The sequence below is a fragment of the Bombina bombina genome, chromosome 3 (assembly GCF_027579735.1).
Source record: "Bombina bombina isolate aBomBom1 chromosome 3, aBomBom1.pri, whole genome shotgun sequence".
NCBI classification, from domain to species: Eukaryota; Metazoa; Chordata; class Amphibia; order Anura; family Bombinatoridae; genus Bombina; species Bombina bombina.
The window spans coordinates 111,890,180-111,916,652 of record NC_069501.1 but is presented as its reverse complement, the minus strand read 5'-3'; the positions used below and the strand labels follow the sequence as shown (position 1 = coordinate 111,916,652).

At 41.5% G+C, this 26,473-nt stretch overlaps 1 protein-coding gene across 1 annotated transcript in view; it reads left to right on the top strand.

The window, feature by feature from the left end:
* SON (SON DNA and RNA binding protein) overlaps nt 1-26,473 on the top strand; it is a gene marked incomplete in the record, with an annotated part of 747,918 nt that overhangs the window by 530,389 nt on the left and 191,056 nt on the right. Inside the window, 1 exon segment of the mRNA XM_053705170.1 lies at nt 23,351-23,547. Coding sequence (XP_053561145.1) covers nt 23,351-23,547 — 197 coding nt within the window.

Here is a 26,473-nt window from a genome sequence, read left to right as displayed (position 1 = left end):
ACCATAGTGGGGGTAGGAGTGTTGCCTAACTAACACCCAAGTAGTGTTATATAAGCAATAACTGGGGGGTCATAAGAGATACCTTTACTGATAAGGGCAATTATTAACAATTGGTCAGGACTAAAGACACTTGTATTTAAGGGTGTCAAATTAATAGGTAGATATGGGGTGTTGCTTGTCTTAAACTAAAAATGTGTCAAAATTCCTCCATACAGAGTTATTAAAGAGCCAACTAACTAGGGGTATAGTAAGGTAAACGGTACAACATTTGTCAAAAAGTAAACGGCAACCTAATTGTTGGCCTATTACCCACTGGAATATTTAAGATCTCAGTGCATCAAAGTCCGGGTATCCTTTTTGATCAAAGTTTGAGAGGAAATAAGAATAGCTAGTGGTTTGTATTTAATAAATCTTGGTAGCCATTAGGTTGGCCTTTCTTCTTCAGATGGAAGGGGGCCTGTTTTCCTTCTTTTCAATTGCACTCTACTCCATTGTGGCCTTTGTTCCCTTGGATCAGCAGGTAAAGGTGGTAAGTTCAGTGTAGAGTCCATTGGTAGGGAGAACTTAATGTTGAGTGCTCTTGATAGCTGATCTAGGTCATTGTAGTCTGTAGATGGTTTGTGAGCCATTATATGGAACAATAACACTGAAAGGGAAGCCCCAGCGATACTTTATGTGGTGTTCCTGCAGTGTTGCCGTTATTAATTTGATCTTTTTACGCCTCTGAATAGTGTAATGGCTGAGGTCTTGGTAGATTTGAAGAGTGTCCTTGGTAGGAGATGTTTTGACTAGTTCTAGCCGCTTGCCAGATTTCCTCCTTTGCGGTGAATATATGAATATATATATATATATACTGTATATATGTATATATGTGTATATATATATATATATATATATATATATCTGTGTGTGTGTGTGTTTTTGGGTAATTGGGTTAAAAGGACAATAAACATTTTGACATATTTATATAAATACATAAAAAAAAGGTTTGTATGTGTAATGAAACAACTTTGCATTCTACTTCATTATTTATTTTGAGCCATGTAGTTAAAGGGACAGTCAACACCAGAATTGTTGTTGTTTAAAGAGATGGATAATCCCTTAATAACCCATTCCCCAGTTTTGCATAACAAACAATTATATTAATATACTTTTTACCTCTGTGAATACCAGGGATTGGCAAGGTGTCTGTACACGGACACTGGTGTCCATGACAGGCCCTTGCGGTATCCGCCGCTCGTTTGGTACAAGTTGGACTGATTTGGTCTCCACTCTCACTCTAATTCTCCTCCTTAACGCAGCCAGCGCAGACAGCCAGGTTTGTGCTGCTGTGGGACGCTCCCACTTGACGCCACGCTCAGTCTCAGCTCCTGAGTGACAGAGTCTGTAGCATGGATCGTCAAGGTGTCCGCCGCCCGTTTGGTACAAGTTGGACAGATTTGGTCTCCACTCTCACTCTCCTCCTTGATGCACGCAGAGCAGACATCCAGGTTTGTTTTTCCGCTTGACACACCCACGTCACGTCACTTGACGCCACGCTCAGCCTCAGCTCCTGAGTGACCGAGTCTGTAGCGGTGCCGGCAGAAAAGTGAGCAGAGCGGAGTGGCATCGATTGAGAGACTAGTAGAGACTGAGGGAAGAAGAACTAAGAACAGAAGCCTAAAAGTCGAGCCCAAGAATAGATAGATTTTTTTTAAAGGTAAGAGAGTGAGTCTGTGCTGTGCAAAATGCAGCTGCTTTATTACTTTGATCATGTTTTTTATGTTCACTTGACTTGCTAGTTATATATAAATATATATTATGTATATATCTGTTCCTGAGTGGCGCACTGACTGAATTTTTTTTAAATAAACTCCCTTTCTCTTGTAAGGTGTATCCAGTCCACTGGGCTCATCCATTACTTGCAAGAGGACACCCACAGCAAAGCTGTCTATATAGCTCATCCCCTAACTGCCACCCCCAGTCATTCTCTTGCAACTCTCGACAAGAAAGGAAGTATCAAGAGATATGTGGTGACTTAGTGTAGTTTTACCTTCAATCAAGAGTTTATTTTTAAACGGTACCTGTGTTGTACTGTTTTTCTCTCAGGCAGAAATTAGAAGAAGAATTCTGCCTGGAGATTTGATGATCTTAGCGGTTTGTAACTAAGGTCCATTGCTGTTCTCACACATAACTGATGAATATGGGAAAACTTCAGTTGGGGGAACGGCCTGCAGATTACCTGCTTTGAGGTATGTTCAGTATTTTTATTTCTAGAGAGAGGAATAAGTTCTAGAAAAAGCTGACAGAGCCTTGTGTATTTGAGGTAAGCCTGATGCAGTGATTTAACAGCGAATGGGATCATGCTTACATAACAATGTAATACTCATGTTAATAATCATATTGCTTAGTGACAAAACGTTTACATGATTTCATAAATAGGAAGTTTTTTCTCTGAGGGAGATAAGTCTTTATTTGGGGCCTAGTTTCCACATGGCTAGTCAGATACTCCCAGGAGTATTTTCTTAAGGCCCCTCTGACATCCAGTACATGGTGGGAGGGGCCTATTTTAGCACTCTAACTGTGCAGTTTTAATACAGACTGAGACATCCAGCTTCCCTAGAAGAGTCCTCTGGCATCTGAGAACCATTTCAAAGGGGTTATTTCTGCACAAAATCGTATTTAAGGGCAGGTAGGAGCCTCAGCAGAGCTGTGGCATGGTGCTCAATTGATTTTTAACGTTTTTTAACGTTTTTTCAATCCGGTTTGGGGCCTAAGGGGTTAATCATCCATTTGCAAGTGGGTGTAATGTTGCTTTAGTCCCTTACACATACTGTAAACATTTCAAAGATTTTACTGTATTTTTTCACTGTTTTGCAGTTTAAGTGCTAGTTTTTTTCTCTTAAAGGCACAGTAACGTTTTTGTTTAATTGCTGTTTCACCTTTATTAGTGTTTTCCAAGCTTGCTTGTCTCATTACTAGTCTGTTAAACATGTCTGACATAGAGGAAACTCCTTGTTCAATATCTTTGGAAGCCATTTTGGAACCCCCTCTTAGATTGTGTACCAAATGTACTGAAATTTCTATAAAGACCATATTATGGCGCTTAAAGATTTATCTCCAGGGGATTCTCTGACTAAAAATAGAGATTATGCCATCTAATTCTCCCCATGTGTAAGAACCTATAACTCCCGCTCAAGTGACGCCAAGTACATCTAGCACGTCTAATTCTTTTACCTTACAGGACATGGCGGCAGTTATGAATGCTACCCTCACAGAGGTATTCTCCAAACTGCCAGGGCTACAAGGAAAGCGAGACAGCTCTGGGGCTAGAATTAATACAGAGCTTTCTGACGCTTTATTGCCTGTGTCCGATATGCCCTCACAATGCTCAGAACCGAGGCAGATGAGCTTCTATCTGTGGGTGACATTTCAGACTCAGGGAAGGCGTTACTTCAGTCTGATTCTGAGATTACAGCGTTTAAATTTAAGCTTGAACTCCTCCGCTTATTGCTTAGGGAGGTTTTAGCGACTCTGGATGACTGTGACCCCATTGTGGTTCCAGAGAAATTGTGTAAAATGGACAAATACTTTGCAGTACCTGTTTACACCGATGTTTTAACAGTCCCTAAGAGGTTTTCGGAAATTATTACTAAGGAATGGGATAGACCAGGTGTGCCGTTCTCTTCCCCTCCTGCTTTTAAAAAGATCTTTCCCATAGATGCCACCATACGGGACTCGTGGCAGACGGTTCCTAAGGTGGAGGGAGCAGTCTCCACCCTAGCTAAGCGTACAACTATCCCCGTCGAGGAAAGTTGTGCTTTCCTAGATCCTATGGATAAAAAATTGGAGGGTCTCCTTAAGAAAATTTTTATACATCAAGGTTTTATTCTCCAGCCTCTTGCATGCATTGCCCCAGTTACTGCTGCAGCGGCTTTTTGGTTTGAGTCTCTTGAGGAGGCTCTACAGGTGGAGACCCCGTTAGACGATATTCTAGACAGGATTAAAGCTCTTAAGTTAGCAAACTCCTTTATTTCTGACGCCATATTTCATTTAGCCAAGCTAACGGCTAAGAATTCAGGTTTTGCCATTTTGGCGCGTAGGGCGCTATGGCTTAAGTCCTGGTCAGCAGACGTTACTTCAAAGTCTAAGCTTCTTAACATCTCCTTCAAGGGACAGACCCTATTCGGGCCTGGTCTGAAAGAGATCATTTGTGATATTACTGGAGGAAAAGGTCACGCCCTTCCTCAGAATAGGTCCAATAAGTTAAGGACCAAACAGAATAATTTTCGTTCCTTTCGAAACTTCAAGAGTGGCGCAGCTTCAGTTTCCTCTAATGCAAAACAAGAGGGAAATTTCGCCCAGTCCAAACCAGTCTGGAGACCTAACCAGGCTTGGAATAAGGGGAAGCAGGCCAAGAAACCTGCGGCTGCCTCTAAGACAGCATGAAGGAGTAGCCCCCGATCCGGGACAGGATCTAGTGGGGGGGCAGACTCTCTCTTCGCCCAGGCTTGGGCAAGAGACGTCCAGGATCCCTGGGCATTAGAGATTGTTTCCCAGGGATATCTTCTGGACTTCAAAGCTTCATCTCCAAAGGGGAGATTTCATCTCTCACAATTATCTGTAAACCAGATAAAGAGAGAGGCATTCTTACATTGTGTTCAAGACCTGCTGGTTATGGGAGTGATCCACCCAGTTCCAAGGGAGGAACAGGGGCAGGGCTTCTATTCAAATCTGTTTATAGTTCCCAAAAAAGAGGGAACTTTCAGACCAATCTTGGATCTCAGGGTCCCATCCTTCAAGATGGAGACTATCCGAACCATCCTCCCTATGATCCAGGAGGGTCAATATATGACTACCGTGGACTTAAAGGATGCTTATCTCCACATTCCGATTCACAGAGATCATCATCAGTTCCTCAGGTTCGCCTTTCTAGACAGGCATTACCAGTTTGTGGCTCTTCCCTTCGGGTTAGCCACGGCACCAAGAATCTTTACGAAGGTTCTAGGGTCCCTACTGGCGGTTCTAAGGCCACGGGGCATAGCGGTGGCTCCTTACCTAGACGACATTCTGATACAGGTGTCGACTTTTCAAATCGCCAAGTCCCATACGGACATTGTTCTGGCTTTTCTGAGGTCTCACGGGTGGAAGGTGAACGAAGAAAAGAGTTCTCTCTCCCCTCTCACAAGAGTTTCCTTCCTAGGAACACTGATAGATTCAGTAGACATGAAGATTTTTCTGACAGAGGCCAGGTTATCAAAGCTTCTAACTTCCTGCCGTGCTCTTCATTCCACTTCTCGGCCGTTAGTGGCTCAGTGTATGGAAGTAATCGGCCTAATGTTAGCGGTAATGGACATAGTTCTGTTTGCCCGCCTACATCTCAGACCACTGCAACTTTGCATGCTCAATCAGTGGAATGGGGATTACACAGATTTGTCCCCTCTGCTAAATCTGGATCAAGAGACCAGGGATTCTCTTCTCTGGTGGTTCTCTCGGGTCCATCTGTCCAGGGGAATGAGTTTCCGCAGGCCAGAGTGGACTATAGTCACGACAGATGCCAGCCTTCTGGGCTGGGGCGCAGTCTGGAACTCCCTGAAGGCTCAGGGTTTGTGGACTCAGGAGGAAGCCCTCCTTCCGATAAACATTCTGGAACTGAGAGCGATATTCAATGCTCTTCAGGCTTGGCCTCAAATAGCTGCGGTCAGGTTCATCAGATTTCAGTCGGACAATATCACGACTGTAGCCTATATCAACCATCGGGGGGGACAAGAAGCCCCCTGGCAATGTTAGAGGTTTCAAAGATAATTCTATGGGCAGAGGTTCACTCTTGCCATCTCTCAACTATCCATATCCCAGGAGTAGAGAACTGGGAGGCAGATTTTCTAAGTCGGCAGACTTTTCATCCGGGGGAGTGGGAGCTCCATCCGGAGGTATTTGCCCAGCTTATTCAACTATGGGGCAAACCAGAAGTGGATCTGATGGCGTCTCGTCAGAACGCCATGCTTCACTGTTACGGGTCCAGGTCAAGGGATTCCCAGGCAGCGCTGATAGATGCTCTAGCAGTGCCCTGGTCCTTCAGCCTGGCTTATGTGTTCCCACCATTTCCTCTCCTCCCTCGTCTGATTGCCAAGATCAAGCAGGAGAGAGCTTTGGTGATTTTGATAGCACCTGCGTGGCCACGCAGGACTTGGTATGCAGATCTCGTGGACATGTCATCCCTTCCACCATGGACTCTACCGCTGAGGCCAGACCACCTACTCCAAGGTCCATTCAAACATCCAAATCTAATTTCTCTGCGGCTGACTGCTTGGAGATTGAACGCTTGATTTTATCAAAACGTGGTTTCTCCGAGTCGGTCATTGATACCTTAATTCAGGCTCGAAAGTTTGTCACCAGGAAAATCTATCATAAGATATGGTGTAAATATCTTCATTGGTGTGAATCCAAGTTTTACTCATGGATTAAGTCAGGATTCCTAGGATATTATCCTTTCTCCAAGAAGGATTGGAGAAGGGATTGTCAGCTAGTTCCTTAAAGGGACAGATTTCTGCTCTGTCTATTCTTCTGCACATCTGTCTATTCTTCTGCACAAGCGTCTGGCAGATGTTCCAGACGTTCAGGCGTTTTGTCAGGCTTTAGTTAGAATCAAGCCTGTGTTTAAACCTGTTGCTCCGCCATGGAGTTTAAATTTAGTTCTTAAAGTTCTTCAAGGGGTTCCGTTTGAACCTCTGCATTCCATAGATATCAAGCTTTTATCTTGGAAAGTTCTGTTTTTGGTAGCTATCTCTTCGGCTCGAAGAGTTTCAGAGTTATCTGCCTTACAGTGTGATTCCCCTTATCTGATATTCCATACAGATAAGGTAGTGTTGCGTACCAAACCTGGATTTCTTCCTAAGGTGGTATCTAATAAGAATATCATCAGGAGATTGTAGTTCTATCACTGTGTCCTAATCCTTCTTCAAAGAAGTAACGTCTATTACACAATCTTGACGTGGTTCGTGCTTTAAAGTTTTATTTACAAGCTACTAAGGATTTTCGTCAAACCTCTGCATTGTTTGTTGTCTACTCTGGTCAGAGGAGAGGCCAAAAGGCTTCGGCATCTTCTCTTTCTTTTTGGCTGAGAAGTATAATCAGTTTAGCTTATGAGACTGCTGGCCAGCAGCCTCCTGAAAGAATTACAGCTCATTCCACTAGAGCGGTAGCTTCCACATGGGCTTTTAAAAATTAGGCCTCTGTTGAACAGATTTGTAAGGCAGCGACTTGGTCTTCGCTTCATACTTTTTCTAAATTCTACAAATTTGATACTTTTGATTTCTTGGAGGCTATTTTTGGGAGAAAGGTCTTGCAGGCAGTGGTGCCTTCCGTTTAAGTTCCTGCCTTGTCCCGCCCTTCATCCGTGTCCTAAAGCTTTGGTATTGGTATCCCACAAGTAATGGATGAACCCGTGGACTGGATACACCTTACAAGAGAAAACAAAATTTATGCTTACCTGATAAATTTCTTTCTCTTGTGGTGTATCCAGTCCACGGCCCGCCCTGTCACTTTAAGGCAGGTGTTTTTTATTTTTAAACTACAGTCACCACTGCTCCCTATAGTTTCTCCTTTTTCTTGCTTGTCTTCGGTCGAATGACTGGGGGTGGCAGTTAGGGGAGGAGCTATATAGACAGCTCTGCTGTGGGTGATCCTCTTGCAACTTCCTGTTGGGAAGGAGAATATCCCACAAGTAATGGATGAACCCGTGGACTGGATACACCACAAGAGAGAAATTTATCAGGTAAGCATAAATTTTGTTTTTCTAAACTTTAAAAAAGGGAGTAGTTTATTTAAAAAAAAAAATGCATTAAATATATAGAGCATCATTCATTTCTTGTTTCACAGATTATATAACCTACATGACTAGATAAGGATTTGAGAGAGACTATCAGGTTATGTTACATGCTCAAAAAAAGTGTGTTTTCTACTATGATCTTATTATACAATGAATCTAAAATTAAAAACTGATTTTTTTTAATAAAATAAAACTAAAGCAAGCTTTTCCTGCTGTTATTATTGTCTTCTGTTTATTTCTGATTTGCAATATATTAAATGCAGCACATATTATAAAAATTATTTGTTCCATTTCCCTTATTTTTCCTGAAATTAATACTGAAAAGAAAAGCTTGACATATAAAAAAATATAAGAATTTAAATGAACCAGACAACAAGCAATGTGAATGTGATGATGAAATGTTGGTGTGAATGCAAACGGTGGATCTGGTAATATATTCACAATGTTAATTAATTCCCATTATGAACAAGTTGGTAGTTATTATATTTCTTACTTTTTTACATTTAGTTGGGTATTACAAGCATGGAAGGGGTTAGAGCAGGGGAACTTATAATCTAGTTTCTGGCCTAATCCTATATCTAGCATAGCCTTATGCCTATCCCATGCATGTTTAAACTCAGTGTGTTTTTTGATGTTATTAATTTGAAATGTCCCTTAGTGTCCTTGACTAAGGTCTGTATTTTGGAAAATGTCCGCCACAGTCTTGGTCCGTGCCTATCCCTGGTGATTACCTTGTATCTAAGCCTCTGCAGACTGCCCCCTTATTTCAGTTCTTTTGACAGACTTGCATTTTAGCCAATCAGTGCTCACTCCTCTGTAAATTCACGTGCATGAGTTCAATGCAATCTATATGAAACACATGAACTAATGCCCTCTAGTGGTGAAAAACTGTCAAAATGCATTTAGATTAGAGGCGGCCTTCAAGATCTAAGAAATTAGCATATGAACCTCCTAGGTTTAGCTTTCAACTAACAATACCAAGAGAACAAAGAAAAATTGGTGATAAAAGTAATTTGGAAAGTTGTTTAAAGTTTTTTTGACTTGACTGTCCCTTTAAGCTCTTAAAATTGAGTATTTTTTAATTCTTAAAACTTGAGCTATTCCCTATTGCAATTCTCAAGTCTTGCCCTGCTATATACTTTTCCCTAATTGGATTTGACAGATAACTGCAAAACAATGCATTTTATTCTCACATTATGGTTAGCTTTGTTGTCTGCAGGCTGAAGCCTAGATTTGCTCCTTTAAATAAGGTGGTGGATGGGCATTGCACTAGTGAGAGCTAGCTGCTGATTGGTGACTGCACGTACATGACTTGTTACTGGATCAGCCGATATGCTCAGGTAGCTCACAATACTGCATTGTTGCACCTTCAACAAAAGATACAAAGAGAATAAAGCAAATTTGAGAATAGAAGTAAATTGGAAAGTTGTTTCAAATTGAATTCTCTTTCTGAAGTATGAAAGAAGAGTTTTGTGTTTCATGTCCCTTTTAATGGCTACTTGGTCTGGTGATTATGCAGGTAGAACCTTGCAAATTAGCACTCCCTTGCTTTTACTTTGACTTCATATACGCTTTTCACAGCTTCAATGTGTGTTTAGGGTTAAGACTTTGCTTTTCTTAGAGAAGAATGATGTGCCTCTTTTGAATGAGGGGGTCACCTGCATCTTTCAGATGTGAGACCACATTTTAAAAAGAGAGAAATAGTATTTAGACAATTTTCTGTCTATTTTTCTACCCTGCCTTGCCTTTGTCGTTTTTTGTACCTTTAGCTCATGCCTGTACAGCGGTTGTAGCTGTTTATTTTTTATGGCTTTTCAAATAAAGACTTATTGTTTTTAAGTTACCCACAGCAGTGCCTGCATCTTTTTCTCTTTCCTTCATCTACATAGTGGCTGGGTTTCGCCACTGCTACGGCACTCCGTTGGCTCCCTATGGAAGGACTATACTGATACCGGCGTCACTTCCGGTTGTCTCGCTGAGTCCGCAGACGCTGCTAGGAACGCCGCACCTAAGTGTCTCTCATCTCACAGAAATAGTATTTTCCTGTCAGAAATCTTTTGTCTCTTATTGGAAAAAATGTATATACAAATTGCACTCACCTTGCTAATGCATTTACTGTATCGGCAGATAGTTCCCAAGTAGCTACTTTCCACTAGACAAAACAAAACATCACATGTATGAAAATGTGATTGTCTTGGGAATGTCAGTCCTTTATCTACCAGGTTACTCTTTAGGGTGTTCTGGGTTCTAAAATGAATCTTGAACACACATTATTTCCACCTGGGTGTAGCATCAAAGGATTCAGTTGCAGATTTTAGTGCTAACAGATGATTTCTGGTGCTGTGGTAATCACCTGATTGCGACTTGGTGTGTGTTATGCATATGGAACATTATTATAAGGGTTGCGTAGTCCATTCCTCACTGCACAATACACAGGGGTCATTAAAGCAAACCTCCCTTTCATATTTGTGTGGTGGTGTTTTTTTTTTATTAGTTTTTTTCTTCTCTATCTGCCAGGTTTGTCATAACAATGTCCAGTACCTCACAGCACTGTGCCTTTTATTTGTAGTGTGGCCATTTTGTAACATAAGCACTGTGCCTTTTATTTGTAGTGTGGCCATTTTGTAACATAGTACTTATTTGTCCTGTCCCCTTACCACTGAAAAATATTGTATGACTAGTCCTTTGAAATAAGTGGTTTTACCATAATAATCATCTGGAAGAAACTTTTGATTTGAGAGCTCATAGATTGAGCAAATACTAATTTCCATTGAGAACTGGTTCAATGTGTATTGTTCAGGATCATGTTTTTTTGGGTGAGGGGGCAAGGTTAAAGAAACAATCTGTGAGGGGAAAATAAATAAAATATATGTATGTAGGTAGGTATGGGTGTGTATATGTGTGTGTATATGTGTATATATATATATATATATATATATATATATATACATACACACACACACACACACACACACACACACACACACACCCCCATTGGGTTAATTATATGCATATCGATGATGTGCTTATTTATGTTCCAAACACAATAAATCTTTTGTAAGACCCCTTTTTATTCGGCTAAGTTATCTGCTTTAATGCTACCTCTATCTCACAATTTATTATATTTCCGTTTGACTGGCAGCTGTTGCAGCCAGTAGGAGCTGCACTATATGCCCTATGTAAGCTACTGCAACACGCTTCCGTGCTGGTAACTTGAAGCCGACTCAGCCGCAAACTAAACTATTTGCTCAGATTAAACAGTGAATCTGCTTTACATTAGCGCACAGTTATACTTAATGGCTGAGTTGGCTTCAAGTAACTGCACAGGAGTGTGCTGGCAGTAGCTTTCATAGGGCGTATGGTGCAGCTCCTATTGGCTGCAAAAGCTGCCTGTCAAACGGAAGTATAAGAAATTGTGAGACAGAGGGCAGCATTGAAGCAAGAAACGGAGCCTAATAAAAAGGGGGTCTTACAAAAGATGTATTGTGTTTGGGACATAAATTGCACATCTATATGATTATAATTAAAAGTACTTTCAAACTATGCAAACTTACTTAAAGTGATGGTAAATTCACCTAAGTTATTTGGTAAAATGATGTGTGTGGGTAACTCATAGAAGTACTGATTCTGATGTTTAGATGCAATGAATGCTAATAATATATTCTTTTCTTTTGCAAGATGTACCGAGTCCACGGATTCATCCTAACTTGTGGGATATTGTCCTTCCTGACAGGAAGTAGCAAAGAGAGCACCACAGCAGAGCTGTCTATATAGCTCCCCCTTTAACTCCACCCCCCAGTCATTCTCTTTGCTGGCTCTAAGCAGGAAGAGAAGAGGTGTTAAACTGTTAGTTTTATTTTATCTTCAATCAAGTGTTTGTTATTTTTAAATGGTACCGGTGTTGTACTATTTACTCTCAGGCAGGACATAGATGAAGATTTCTGCCTGGAGGATGATGATCTTAGCATTTGTAACTAAGGTCCACTGCTGTTCCCACAGAAGCTGAGGAGTACAGGAAAACTTCAGTGTGAGGAACGGTTTCTTGCTATACAGCAATGAGGTATGTTCAGTCATATTTTCTGCAGAGACTGTGTTAACTCAGAAAGGCTGACAGTGTCCCCATTAGGGGAAGGGTAAGCAGTAATCCTAGTGTTATCAGATATTTTTTACTAGCTTGCATAAAGGGTTAATTTTTTGTGAGCACTCAGTTTATGTGAATTTGGGACAAACGTTTTTGTGTCTGGGAGTAACGTTTTCTGTTTTATGGGACATTTGCTTGAGGGTTCTTTGGGGTTGTTTATAACCCACATGGCTTTCAGGTTTTGTGTAGGCCCCAGCAACATCGAGTGAGGTGGACGGGGCCTACATTTACAAGCAGCAAGCAACTTCTCCTGAGGTCCTGAGAGTCTTCTGAGGGACTAATTGAAGCTTTAAACCCCATATTATTGCTTCCTAAGGGCAGGTAGGGCCGGTGCTTTAGGGGGTTTTAACCGGTTTTAGACACTTATCAATCCGTTTTTTTCATTTGGGGTCTATTGCTTTTTTACTTGTGGTGCAATCCTTCTAAGGCTTAGTGGGTACACTGTTAAAATTTCGGAATTTTTGAAGCAATTTAAACCAGTTTTGCAGTTTGTGTATGCCTTTTTTTCTCTTAAAGGTACAGTACCGTTTTTGCAAATTGTTTTTTTTCATTAAATAAAGTGTTTTCCAAGCTTGCTTGCTTCATTACTAGCCTGTTAAACATGTCTGACACTGAGGAAACTCAGTGTTCAATTTGTTTAGAAGCCATTGTGGAACCCCCTCTAAGAATGTGTCCCAATTGTACTGATATGTCTATAAATTGCAAACAGCATATTTTGACTTTGGCATTAAATGATTCTCAGACAGAAGTAAATCAGGTTTCGCCATCTAGTTCTCCCCAAGTGTCACAACCAGTTAAGCCCGCACAAGCGACGCCAAGTACTTCTAGTGCGTCTAATTCTTTCACCTTGCAAGATATGGCTTCAGTTATGAATACTACCCTCACAGAGGTTTTATCTAAACTGCCAGGGTTGCAAGGGTAGCGCAGTAGCTCTGGGTTAAGAACAAATGCTGAGCCTTCTGACGCTTTAGTAGCCGTATCCGATATTCCCTCACAATGTTCTGAGGTAGGGATGAGGGATTTGCTTTCTGAGGGAGAGATTTCTTATTCAGGAAAGATGTTCCCTCAGACAGATTCAGATATGACGGCATTTAAATTTAAGCTAGAGCACCTCCGTTTATTGCTCAGGGAGGTTTTAGCTACTCTGGATGATTGTGACCCTATTGTCGTTCCAGAGAAATTGTGTAAAATGGACAAATATTTAGAGGTTCCTGTTTACACTGATGTTTTTCCGGTCCCTAAGAGGATTTCGGACATTGTTACTAAGGAGTGGGATAGACCAGGTATTCCGTTCGCTCCCCCTCCTGTTTTTAAGAAAATGTTCCCCATTTCTGACACCATAAAGGACTCATGGCAGACGGTGCCTAAGGTGGAGGGAGCTATTTCTACTCTGGCTAAGCGTACAACTATACCTATTGAAGACAGTTGTGCTTTCATTGATCCTATGGATAAAAAATTAGAAGGCCTCCTAAACAAAATTTTTGTTCATCAGGGTCTTCTTCTTCAACCTATAGCGTGCATTGTTCCGGTAACCACTGCAGCTGCTTTTTGGTTTGAGGCTCTAGAAGAGGCTCTTCAGATGGAGACCCCCACTAGATGATATTTTGGACAGAATTAAGGCCCTTAAGTTGGCTAATTCTTTTATTACAGACGCCGCTTTTCATCTTGCTAAGTTAGCGACAAAGAATTCAGGTTTTGCCATTTTAGCGCGTAGAGCGTTATGGCTTAAGTCCTGGTCAGCTGATGTGTCATCTAAATCTAAGCTTTTGACCATCCCTTTCAAAGGTAAGACCCTATTCGGGCCTGCACTGAAAGAGATCATTTCAGACATCACTGGAGGGAAGGGTCATGCCCTCCCTCAAGATAAGTCAAATAAGACAAGGACCAAACAAAATAATTTCTCCAACATTGGTGTGTCCGGTCCACGGCGTCATCCATTACTTGTGGGAAAATGTTCTCCCCCACAGGGAAAGGCAAGGAGAGCACACAGCAAGAGCTGTCCATATAGCTCCCCCTCTGGCTCCGCCCTCCAGTCATTCTCCTTGCCGCTCTGAACAAGTAGTATCTACCACGGGGATGGCGAGGAGTTTGTGGTGTTAGTTGTTTATTTATTCTTCTATCAAGAGTTTGTTATTTTAAAATAGTGCTGGCTTGTACTATTTACTCTATAACAGAAAAGTGATGAAGATTTCTGTTTAAGAGGGCTATGATTTTAGCACAAGTAACTAAAATCCATTACTGTTACCACGCAGGACTGTTGAAACAAGAGAACTTCAGTTGGGGGTAACAGTTTGCAGACTCATCTGCTTCAGGTATGACTAGTCTCCTTCTAACAACACAGGCTAATGCTAGATGAGTCATTTTTCCCCTCAGGGGAAACGGTAAGCCATTTTTCTTTCACCTCAGCAAAAAAGATAACAGGCTTCCCCTTTTTGTTTTTTATGCTGGTAGACACTGTTAGGGGCTAAATCGATTGGTTTTTATTACAATATTATACCATTTGAAATATTTTATAAGCTCACATACACTTGGGAACGTTTTTTATTGATCTGGCTTGTTTTAGACACCTAAATCTAGTCAGGAAGGCCCCTTCACTCTAGTGTGCTGAGGGAGGAAGCCTCATTTTGGCACTTCAGCTGTGCAGTTGAATTTCAAGGCAGTGCATGCAGATTCATGTGAGAGGGTCCTGTGGTTCAGAAAGTGACTCCATAATCCTTTTTTCTGTGAATGGTGACCCCTAAGGAAGGTAAAAAGCTGCATCAAGTCTGTAGCTTGGATTGTGGTGTGTAAAAACGGTTAAATCCAACAATTGGCTCCGGTTTGCTTGTTTTAAGAGCTAGAGTCTCCATATTTGCTGTGCAATACTTTCTAAGCATTAAGACACTGGGGTCCAAATTTCAGAACAATCGGATATTGCCTTCATAGTTTTTTGAACATTCAGAAATAAATGTGTCATTTTATTATTTAAAGAGACAGTAACGTTTTTGTTTAAAATCGTTTTTATTGCATTGTTTGCCTGCCTAAATCTGTTTAACATGTCTGTTCCATCAGATAACCTATGTTCTGTGTGTATAGAGACAAATGTGGTTCCCCCTTCGAGTGTTTGTGATAATTGCGCCATAGCGTCCAAACAAAATCAGGACAGCTGTTATTTTTCATAATGTTACCCAAGATGATTTATCTAATGAAGGTAGTGGGGATAGCTCTACATCCTCTCCTTCTCTGTCTACACCAGCTTTGCCCACGCAGGCGACACCTAGCGCGCCAGTGCTTATTTCTATGCAACAATTATCAGCAGTAGTGGATAATTCTATAGCAAATCTTTTATCCAAACTGCCAGTTTTTCAGAGAAAGCGTGATTGTTCAGTTTTAAATACAGATAAAAAGGATGAACAATCAGACGCTGACGATGCCTTATCTATTTTACCCTCACATCAATCGGAATTGGCTGTGAGGGAAGGGCTGTCTGTGGGTGAAATTTCAGACTCAGGAAAAATTTCTCAACAGGCAGAACCTGATCTAGTGGCATTTAAGTTTAAGCTAGAACATCTCCGCGCTTTGCTTAAGGAGGTATTAGCTACTCTGGATGACTGCGATTCCATGGTAGTACCAGAGAAGATGTGCAAATTGGACAAATTTTTAGAGGTCCCAGTGCACGACGACGCTTTTCCAATACCTAAGAGGGTAGCGAACATAGTGGAAAAGGAGTGGGAGAAGCCAGGTGTACCCTTTGCCCCACCTCCTATATTTAAGAAAATGTTTCCCATAGTAGACCCTAGAAGGGACGCATGGCAAACGGTCCCGAAGGTTGAGGGAGCTGTTTCAACACTAGCGAAGCGCACAACTATTCCTATAGAGGACAGCTGCGCTTTCAAAGATAAAAAATTGGAAGGATTGCTTAAAGATTTTTGTTCAGCAAGGGTTCATCCTTCAGCCAGCTACGTGTGTTATTACTGTCACTTCAGCGGCGTCCTTTTGGTTCGAAGAACTAGAAAGGTCGCTCCAGAAAGAGACTTCCTATGAAGAAGTCATGGACAGAATTCACGCATTAAAGTTAGCTAATTCCTTTATATTGGATGCCGCCTTTCAAATAACGAAATTGGCGGCGAAAAACTCAGGTTTTGCTATAGTAGCGCGGAGGGCGCTTTGGCTAAAATCCTGGTCGGCAGATGTGTCGTCCAAGACTAAGTTACTGAATATTCCTTTCAAGGGTAAGACCCTTTTTGGGTCGGAATTGAAGGAAATTATTTCAGACATCACTGGGGGTAAGGGCCATGCCCTCCCACAGGATAGGCCTTTTAAGGCTAAGAAAAATTCTAATTTTCGTTCCTTTCGCAATTTCAGGAACGGACCGGCTAATAACTCCACTGCCGCTAGACAAGAAGGTAACGCGGCCCAGCCCAAACCCGCTTGGAAGCCCATGCAAGGCTGGAACAAGGGTAAACAAACCAAGAAACCTGCTGCTGCTACCAAGACAGCATGAAGGGGTAGCCCCCGATCCGGGACCGGATCTGGTAGGGGGCAGACTATCTCTCTTCGCTCAGGCTTGGGCAAGAGATGTTCTGGATCCCTGGGCACTAGAAATAGTTTCCAAGGGATACCTGTTAGAATTCAAGGGACTTCCTCCAAAGGGAAGGTTCCACCTGTCTCGCTTATCTTCAGACCAGATAAAGAAACAGGCATTCTTACATTGTGTAAGAGACCTATCAAAGATGGGAGTGATAAACCCAGTCCCCTCCGGGGAACAAGGTCTAGGGTTTTACTCAAACCTGTTTGTGGTTCCCAAAAAAGAGGGAACTTTCAGGCCAATTCTGGATTTAAAGATATTAAACAAGTTCCTCAGAGTTCCATCCTTCAAGATGGAAACCATTCGGACAATCTTACCAACAATCCAGCAGGGTCAATTTTTGACTACCGTGGATCTAAAGGATGCATATCTGCATATCCCAATCCACAAATCTCATCATCAGTTCCTGAGGTTCGCCTTTCTGGACAAACATTACCAGTTTGTGGCTCTTCCATTCGGTTTAGCCACCGCTCCCAGAATTTTCACAAAGGTGCTAGGGTCCCTTCTAGCGGTCCTAAGACCGAGGGGCATCGCTGTAGCACCTTATCTAGACGACATCCTAATCCAAGCGTCGTCTCTTTCCAAAGCGAGGGCTCATACAGACATTGTGTTGGCTTTTCTCAGATCTCATGGGTGGAAAGTGAACATAGAAAAAAGTTCACTGTCACCGTCCACAAGGGTTCCTTTTCTGGGAACAATAATAGATTCTGTGGAAATGAAGATCTTTCTCACAGACGTCAGAAAGACAAAGCTTTTAAAAGCTTGTCGAGTTCTTCACTCTATTCCTCAACCCTCCATAGCTCAATGCATGGAAGTAATAGGACTAATGGTCGCAGCAATGGATGTGGTTCCTTTTGCTCGAATTCATATAAGAGCATTACAGCTGTGCATGCTCAATCAGTGGAATGGGGACTATACAGACTTGTCTCCCCAAATTCAAGTAGACCAGGTAACCAGGGACTCACTTCTCTGGTGGTTGACCCAGGATCACCTGTCTCAGGGAATGAGTTTCCGCAGACCGGAGTGGGTCATCGTCACGACCGACGCCAGCCTCTTGGGGTGGGGCGCGGTCTGGGACTCTCTGAAAGCTCAGGGCCTATGGTCGCGGGAAGAGTCTCTTCTCCCGATAAACATTTTGGAACTAAGAGCTATATTCAATGCGCTCCTGGCTTGGCCTCAGCTAGCGGAAGCCAGGTTCATAAGATTTCAGTCGGACAACATAACGACTGTTGCGTACATCAATCATCAGGGGGGAACAAAGAGTTCCCTAGCGATGAAGGAAGTAACCAAGATAATCCAATGGGCAGAGAATCACTCCTGCCATCTATCTGCTATTCACATCCCAGGAGTAGACAACTGGGAGGCGGACTATTTGAGTCGTCAGACTTTCCATCCGGGGGAGTGGGAACTCCATCCGGAGCTCTTTGCTCAGTTAACCCAATTATGGGGCATTCCAGACATGGATCTAATGGCGTCCCGTCAGAACTTCAAGATTCCTTGCTACGGGTCCAGATCCAGGGATCCCAAGGCGACTCTAGTGGATGCATTAGTGGCGCCTTGGTCGTTCAACCTAGCATATGTGTTTCCACCGTTTCCTCTCCTCCCCAGGCTCATAGCCAGGATCAAACAGGAGAAGGCCTCTGTGATTCTGATAGCTCCTGCGTGGCCACGCAGGACTTGGTATGCAGACCTGGTGAATATGTCATCGGCTCCACCATGGAAGCTACCTTTGAGACAGGACCTTCTAGTACAAGGTCCATTCGAACATCCCAATCTAGTTTCTCTGCAGCTGACTGCTTGGAAATTGAACGCTTGATTTTATCCAAGCGTGGGTTTTCAAATTCTGTGATTGATACTCTGGTCCAAGCCAGAAAACCTGTGACTAGAAGGATTTACCATAAAATATGGAAAAAAATATATGTTGGTGTGAATCCAAAGGATTCTCCTGGAGTAAGATTAAAATTCCAAAGATTCTCTCCTTTCTCCAAGAAGGTTTGGATAAAGGATTGTCAGCTAGTTCTCTAAAAGGACAGATTTCTGCATTATCCGTCTTGTTGCACAAACGACTGGCAGCTTTGCCAGATGTACAAGCTTTTGTTCAGGCTTTGGTTAGAATCAAGCCTGTTTACAGACCCATGACTCCTCCTTGGAGTCTAAATTTAGTTCTTTCAGTTCTTCAAGGGGTTCCGTTTGAACCTTTACATTCCATAGATATTAAGTTACTATCTTGGAAAGTTCTGTTTTTGGTTGCTATTTCTTCTGCTAGAAGAGTTTCTGAATTATCTGCTTTGCAGTGTGATCCACCCTATCTGGTGTTCCATTCAGATAAGGTTGTTTTGCGTACTAAGCCTGGTTTTCTTCCAAAAGTTGTTTCCAACGAGAACATCAACCAGGAAATAGTTGTTCCTTCTTTGTGTCCGAATCCAGTTTCAAAGAAGGAACGTTTATTACACAATTTAGATGTTGTTCGTGCTCTAAAGTTCTATTTAAAAGCAACAAAAGATTTTAGACAAACCTCATCCTTGTTTGTCATTTACTCTGGTAAGAGGAGAGGTCAAAAAGCTACTGCTACCTCTCTCTCTTTCTGGCTTTAAAGTATTATCCGCTTGGCTTATGAGACTGCCGGACGGCAGCCTCCTGACCGTATCACAGCTCACTCTACTAGGGCTGTGGCTTCCACATGGGCCTATAAGAACGAGGCTTCTGTTGACCAGATATGTAAGGCAGCGACTTGGTCTTCTCTGCACACTTTTGCCAAATTCTACAAATTTGATAATTTTGCTTCTTCGGATGCTGTTTTTGGGAGAAAGGTTTTGCAAGCCGTGGTGCCTTCTGTTTAGGTAACCTGATTTGCCTCCTCCCTTCATCCGTGTCCTAAAGCTTTGGTATTGGTTCCCACAAGTAATGGATGACGCCGTGGACCGGACACACCAATGTTGGAGAAAACAGAATTTATGCTTACCTGATAAATTACTTTCTCCAACGGTGTGTCCGGTCCACGGCCCGCCCTGTTTTTTTTTTTTAATCAGGTTGAAAAATGTTTTCTTTATACACTACAGTCACCACGGCACCCTATAGTTTCTCCTTTTTCTCCTAACCGTCGGTCGAATGACTGGGGGGGCGGAGCTAGAGGGGGAGCTATATGGACAGCTCTTGCTGTGTGCTCTCCTTGCCTTTCCCTGTGGGGGAGAACATTTTCCCACAAGTAATGGATGACGCCGTGGACCGGACACACCGTTGGAGAAAGTAATTTATCAGGTAAGCATAAATTCTGTTTTTCATTCCTTTCGAAACTTCAAGGGTGGTCCCGCTTCCTCTTCCCCTGCTGCAAAGCAAGAGGGGAACTTTGCTCAATCCAAGCCAACCTGGAGACCTAACCAGGCTTGGAACAAGGGTAAACAGGCCAAAAAGCCTGCTGCTGCCACTAAGACAGCATGAAGGGGTAGCCCCCGATCCGGGACCGGATCAAGTAGGGGGCAGACTTTCTCTCTTTGCTCAGGCCTGGGCAAGAGACGTTCAGGACTCCTGGGACGTAGAAATTGTAACCCAGAGTTATCTCCTAGATTTCAAAGATTCTCCTCCAAGGGGGAGGTTCCATCTTTCTCAATTGTCTGTAAACCAGACAAAAAGAGAGGCGTTCTTACGCTGTGTAGAAGACCTTTTTACCATGGGAGTGATCTGCCCAGTTCCGAAAACAGAACCAGGGACAAGGTTTCTACTCCAATCTGTTTGTGGTTCCCAAAAAAAGAGGGAACCTTCAGACCAATTCTAGATCTCAAGATCCTAAACCAATTCCTAAGAGTTCCATCCTTCAAGATGGAGACCATTCTGACTATTTTACCAATGATCCAGGAGGGTCAATATATGACTACCGGGGATCTAAAGGATGTGTATCTACACATTCCTATCCACAAAGATCATCACCAGTTCCTCAGGTTTGCCTTTCTGGACAGGCATTACCAGTTTGTGTCTCTTCCCTTCGGGTTGGCCACGGCGCCAAGAATCTTCACAAAGGTGCTAGGGTCCCTTCTGGCGGTCCTAAGGCAGAGGGGCATAGCAGTAGCGCCTTATCTAGACGACATCTTAATTCCAACTTGCCAAGTCTCACACAGACTTAGTGTTGGCCTTTCTAAGATCTCATGGGTGGAAGGTGAACGTGAAAAAGAGTTCTCTTATTCCTCTCACAAGAGTTCCATTCCTGGGAACTCTGATAGATTCGGTGGACATGAAAATATTTGACGGAGGTCAGGAAATCAAAGATTTTAACCACCTGCCGAGCTAGCTCTTCATTCCATTCCTCGGCCGTCAGTGGCTCAGTGTATGGAGGTAATCGGACTTATGGTAGCGGCAATGGAAATGGTTCCGTTTGCTCGCTTGCATCTCAGACCACTGCAACTATGCATGCTCAAACAGTGGAATGGGGATTATGCAGATTTATCTCCTCAGATAAATCTGGATCAAGAGACCAGAGACTCTCTTCTTTGGTTGTCACAGGATCACCTGTCCAGGGGAATATGTTTCCGCAGGCCAGCGTGGGTTATTGTGACGACGGACGCCAGCCTCCTGGACTGGGGTGCAGTCTGGAATTCCCTGAAAGCACAGGGTTTGTGGACTCAGGAGGAGGCCCTCCTACCGATAAATATTCTGGAATTTAGAGCGATATTCAATGCTCTTCAGACTTGGCCTCAGCTGGCTTCGTTTGGATTCATTAGGTTTCAGTCGGACAACATCACGACTGTAGCTTATATCAATCATCGGGGGGAACAAGGAGTTCCTTGGCGATGATAGAAGTTTCCAGGATAATCCGATGGGCAGAGACTCACTCTTGCCATCTATCAGCGATCTATATCCCAGGGGGCAGAACTGGGAGGCAGATTTTTGGGAGCTCCATCCGGAGGTGTTTGTTCAACTGGTTCAGCTATGGGGCACACCAGAATTGGATCTGATGGCGTCTCGTCAGAACACCAAACTTCCTTGTTACGAATCCAGGTCAAGGGATCCTCAGGCAGTACTGATAGATGCTCTAGCAGTACCCTGGTCGTTCAACCTGGCTTATGTGTTTCCACCATTCCCTCTCCTTCCACGTCTGATTGCCAGAATCAAACAGGCGAGTGCTTCGGTGATTTTGATAGCGCCTGCGTGGCCACGCAGGACTTGGTATGCAGACCTGGTGGACATGTCATCTCTGCCACCATGGACTCTGCCACCATGGACTCTGCCACCATGGACTCTGCCACCATGGACTCTGCCACCATGGACTCTGCCACCATGGACTCTGCCACTGAGACGGGACCTTTTGATTCAAGGTCCATTCAAGCATCCAAATCTAATTTCTCTGCAACTGACTGCTTGGAGATTGAACGCTTGATTTTATCAAAGCGGAATTTCTCTGAGTCGGTCATAGATACCTTGATTCAGGCTCGAAAGCCTGTCACCAGGAAGATCTATCATAAGATATGGCGTAAATATCTTTTTTAGGTGTGAATCCAAAGGCTACTCATGGAGTAAGATCAGGATTCCTAGGATTTTGTCTTTTTTCCAAGAAGGATTGGAGATAGGATTGTCCGCTAGTTCCTTAAAGGGACAGATATCTGCTTTGTCTATTCTGTTGCACAAGCGTCTGGCAGATGTCCCAGACGTTAGGGCTTTTTGTCAGGCTTTAGTTAGAATTAAGCCTGTGTTTAAACCTGTTGCTCCGCCATGGAGTCTCAATTTAGTTCTTAAAGTTCTTCAGGGGGTTCCGTTTGAACCCATGCATTCCATAGATATTAAGCTTCTATCTTGGAAAGTTCTGTTTCTAGTTGCTATCTCTTCAGCTCGAAGAGTTTCTGAACTATCTGCATACAATGTGACTCGCCTTATCTTGTTTTCCATGCTGATAAGGTGGTTTTGCGTACCAAACCTGGGTTCCTCCCTAAGGTTGTTTCTAACAGGAATATCAATCAGGAAATTGTTGTTCCTTCTCTGTGTCCTAATCCTTCTAAGAGGGACCGTCTGTTGCACAACTTGGACGGGGTTCGTGCCTTGGTTTTATTTGCAGGCAACCAAAGATATTCGCCAATCATCTTCTTTGTTTGTTGTCTATGCTGGAAAGCGTAGAGTTCAAAAGGCTACGGCTACCTCTCTTTCCGGACAGCAGCCTCCTGAAAGAATTACAGCTTACTTCACTAGAGCGGTAGCTTCCACATGGGCTTTTAAAAATTATGCTTCTGTTGAACAGATTTGTAAGGCTGCGACTTGGTCTTCGCTTCATACCTTTTCCAAATTTTACAAATTTGATACTTTTGCTTCTTCGGAGGCTATTTTTGGGAGAAAGGTTTTGCAAGCAGTGTGGTGCCTTCCGTTTAGCTTCCTGTCTTGTCCCTCCCTTCATCCGTATCCTAAAGCTTTGGTATTGGTATCCCACAAGTTAGGATGAATCCGTGGACTCGGTACATCTTTCAAAAGAAAACAGAATGTATGCTTACCTGATAAATTTCTTTCTTTTGCAATGTACTGAGTCCAAGGCCCGCCTATTCAAGACAGATAGTATTTTTTGCGTAAACTTCAGTCACCTCTGCACCTTATAGTTTCTCCTTTTCTTCCTTGGCCTTCGGTCGAATGACTGGGGGGTGGAGTTAAGGGGGGAGCTATATAGACAGCTCTGCTGTGGTGCTCTCTTTGCTACTTCCTGTCAGGAAGGACAATATCCCACAAGTTAGGATGAATCTGTGGACTCGGTACATCGCAAAAGAAAGAAATTTATCAGGTAAGCATAAATTCTGTTTTTCATTAAGTATTTATTGTATGTTTTGGGAATAAATTACTGCACAAATAGATGTTTACTAACATATAGTTTCTTTTATTTTGAAGAACCCCACAGTAAAGCCAGCTCTAAAAAATCAGGTAACTTTGACGAAAGAGTTTCCAGTATCATCGGGATCTCAGCACAGGATAAAAGAAGCAGACAAAGTCTATGGTGAATGGGTACCAGTAGCTAAAAAGACAGAGGAGAGCAAAGACGATGTTTTTCCTACCACAGGTTCTTCACAGGTAAGGATTTATGCTTTTCAGAGCAAATAATTTCACTGATTATTTTCAAAAGTCCACAGTAGAGACTTAGTCTGTTTGTATGTTTTTGTTTTTTTTTAAATGGAAATATTCTGAAGGTTTTTTGCATGAATGGTCAGAATATATTATAACTACAAAACAATTTGTATCTGAATATTGACTTGAAGGAAAGGGGGGGGTGACCTTTACAGGCTTAAAAAATAAAATGTGTGTCTGTCTGGCTACTGAAATATATAAATGTAATTTTAATGAAAATGTAATTATTGCGGCCTTTTAGGAGGCTACTGAATTTTATGACGTGTTTCGTACTAAGCAATTCGGTTTCTTTTCTAATATCACCCTAAATGTTTTAAGATCTGTATGTCATGGAGTGATACTACTACTTATTGCTTTTGTGGCACTCACAGTGAATTTTAACAAACATTGTCACGTCATCATACGCATTACGCAGCACATACATGGTTAAAATGTGAGAATGGCATCAAATGGAAGTGTGAAACTTTTTTCACTGAGTCCTAACAGAGCACTTTCTAGCACCTGGCGGTGTGCACATGCGTTATCTGTTAATAGCTCGCTCCTTGTGAATATTTGATTATTTTTTTTTAAACCTATTGAAAGGGAGATTCTCTTTGTATGAAGAAGAGAATGTTGGAATTATTTGTAATGATTCATAGTTGTTTTTCTTGTAATGGAAAACACGGTGGAAAAAAAAATTGTACAGACGCTAAAATGGCAGTCTTCTGACCCCTTATAATTTTAAAATAATTGGTTTAATATATAAGTATACAATACTGATAGAGCATTTCTATGTACTGAGGGGTCTATCAGATAATCTATTAATAATTAACCTTACTATAGCATATTCAGAATGTCATTCTTCCTAAGTGTTTTGTGTTACTAGATTAAATGACTGTGATTCATGAATTTATAAATCTTGCTATTTGGCATTTTTTTGTTTTACAGTTCTAGAATTGTTTGAGGAAGGTGGATTAACCACACTTAGATACCTGTTGCCAAACCAACGTTCTGATGGGCTGAGACCCTCTTCTTTAATGGCCTCACATGGACCTAATGCTTCCAGATCCTGAGTTCTGATTGGTTGCAAACTGGTCATTAAAGAACACTAAGGACTGATATCTTACAACTTCAGGAAAAACAAAGAAAACCAGCCCCCAGACGTGCAGAAACAATGTACAGTTCAACAAAGCAATGGACATATACATATTTTTCTTTTGTGTGTGACGTTTATGAACTCGCCCAGCATGAAAATAACCTTTACTTGTTCCTCTGTAATGTTGGCCAACTTTCAAAGAGAGAGTATCCATAAAACGCTTTTCAGTTGTAGTGGATTGCAATTCCACACTATATAACTATATATATATATATATATATATATATATATATATATATATATATATATATATATATATATATATATATATACACACACACACACACTTTTTTTATGTTTTTTTTTTTGTTTGTTTTTTGAATTCTCTAATTTTAATAAACAGGCTTGGCGCTTAGCTTGTTTCTGGCATCTGCTATTATCGTATGCTTTTATACAAACATCCTAGTTTAGTATTTAAGTATTCTTCATTACCAAATTATTTTAAGTAACTTTCTAATTTGACCTTTGCAATATCAAAATTACAATTTGGAAAGTTCACTGTGCTTCCATTGATCTGTTTTATGTTTAACAAGAATTCAAAGTTTGTACTTTGAATGCAAAAGGGAAGTAATTAAACCAGTGGTGTAAGTCAATATCAAAGGTTTACCGAAAACTAAGATCTAACTATTATTTTTAATATAAAATGTGGTTTTAATAGAAATCTCTATACAATTAAATAAAAAAGCACCATTAAATGTACACACCGTTCTTTTAAAGAATCACCAAAAAATTAGAATAGCAATTATTTCTTTTTTGAGGTCAGTTTTTTCCAACCTTTCCTGTTTTAGACTGCATTATTATAGACCTTTTGACTTAAATCATATTTTTCATATAGACTCAGATATAATCATATTTAAGCCACTGATATTCTAAAATCAGAGATGAACGCTATGTGCCATCTTATCTTAAACCTTGTGGCTTGAACATCACACTTTCTTAAAATTGCACTTTACCAAAACTTGCTTAGTTGTAAAATCAGTTACTATTGCTTTATTCAGAGATTTTGATTAGAACAGCAAAGTATGGCATCAGGGGAAATTGAATCACTAAACAAAGGTCTAGCAAGTAAAGGAAAACCTAAAAAATACAATCTAGCAGGAATTAGTCACTAAAACGTCAATGTTCTCTTGAACACATGAAGAACTACTGGTTGACGATGGACTCAAAATTGCTCTAAACCTCCTGAAATAAACAATTCATCTCCAGTTATCCAAATTAGTGTATATGTTTGATGTCCTTAGCAGACAGAAAAATCTAAATATTGAGCTTCCACAATAAAGAAGTAATATTGTATTTGAACTGTTTCGTTATAAATTAAGTCACAGCATAAGACATGAGCTGATGTTGAACTTCAAACTACACAATGCAATTGGTCTAATTTCCTTTTTGTACCTTGCTGCTTTAAAGGCTTTCAATGTTGCCGTTAAAATTGGATTATATGTAATGTATTCTCTAATTAAAGAATACCTTTTCAAGCACCTTTGGCTAAACTTATATTAAGTTAGCTATCAAGCTTAACAAATGTGAAGAGATGTTATTCTGTAAATTGTTTATATATTTTGCTTTCCCTCTTAACATTTCAAGTTAAATTTACTAATTTGTATGTAAGTTGTTTGTTTTAAGCTAAAATGATTGCATTGCATAAAAAAATGGAATATCAAATTAAAAAAATCCATTGGCTTTTAGTACTGATTTCCCATTATTCTTCAAGATGCCAATAAATTTGTGGCAAAAGAG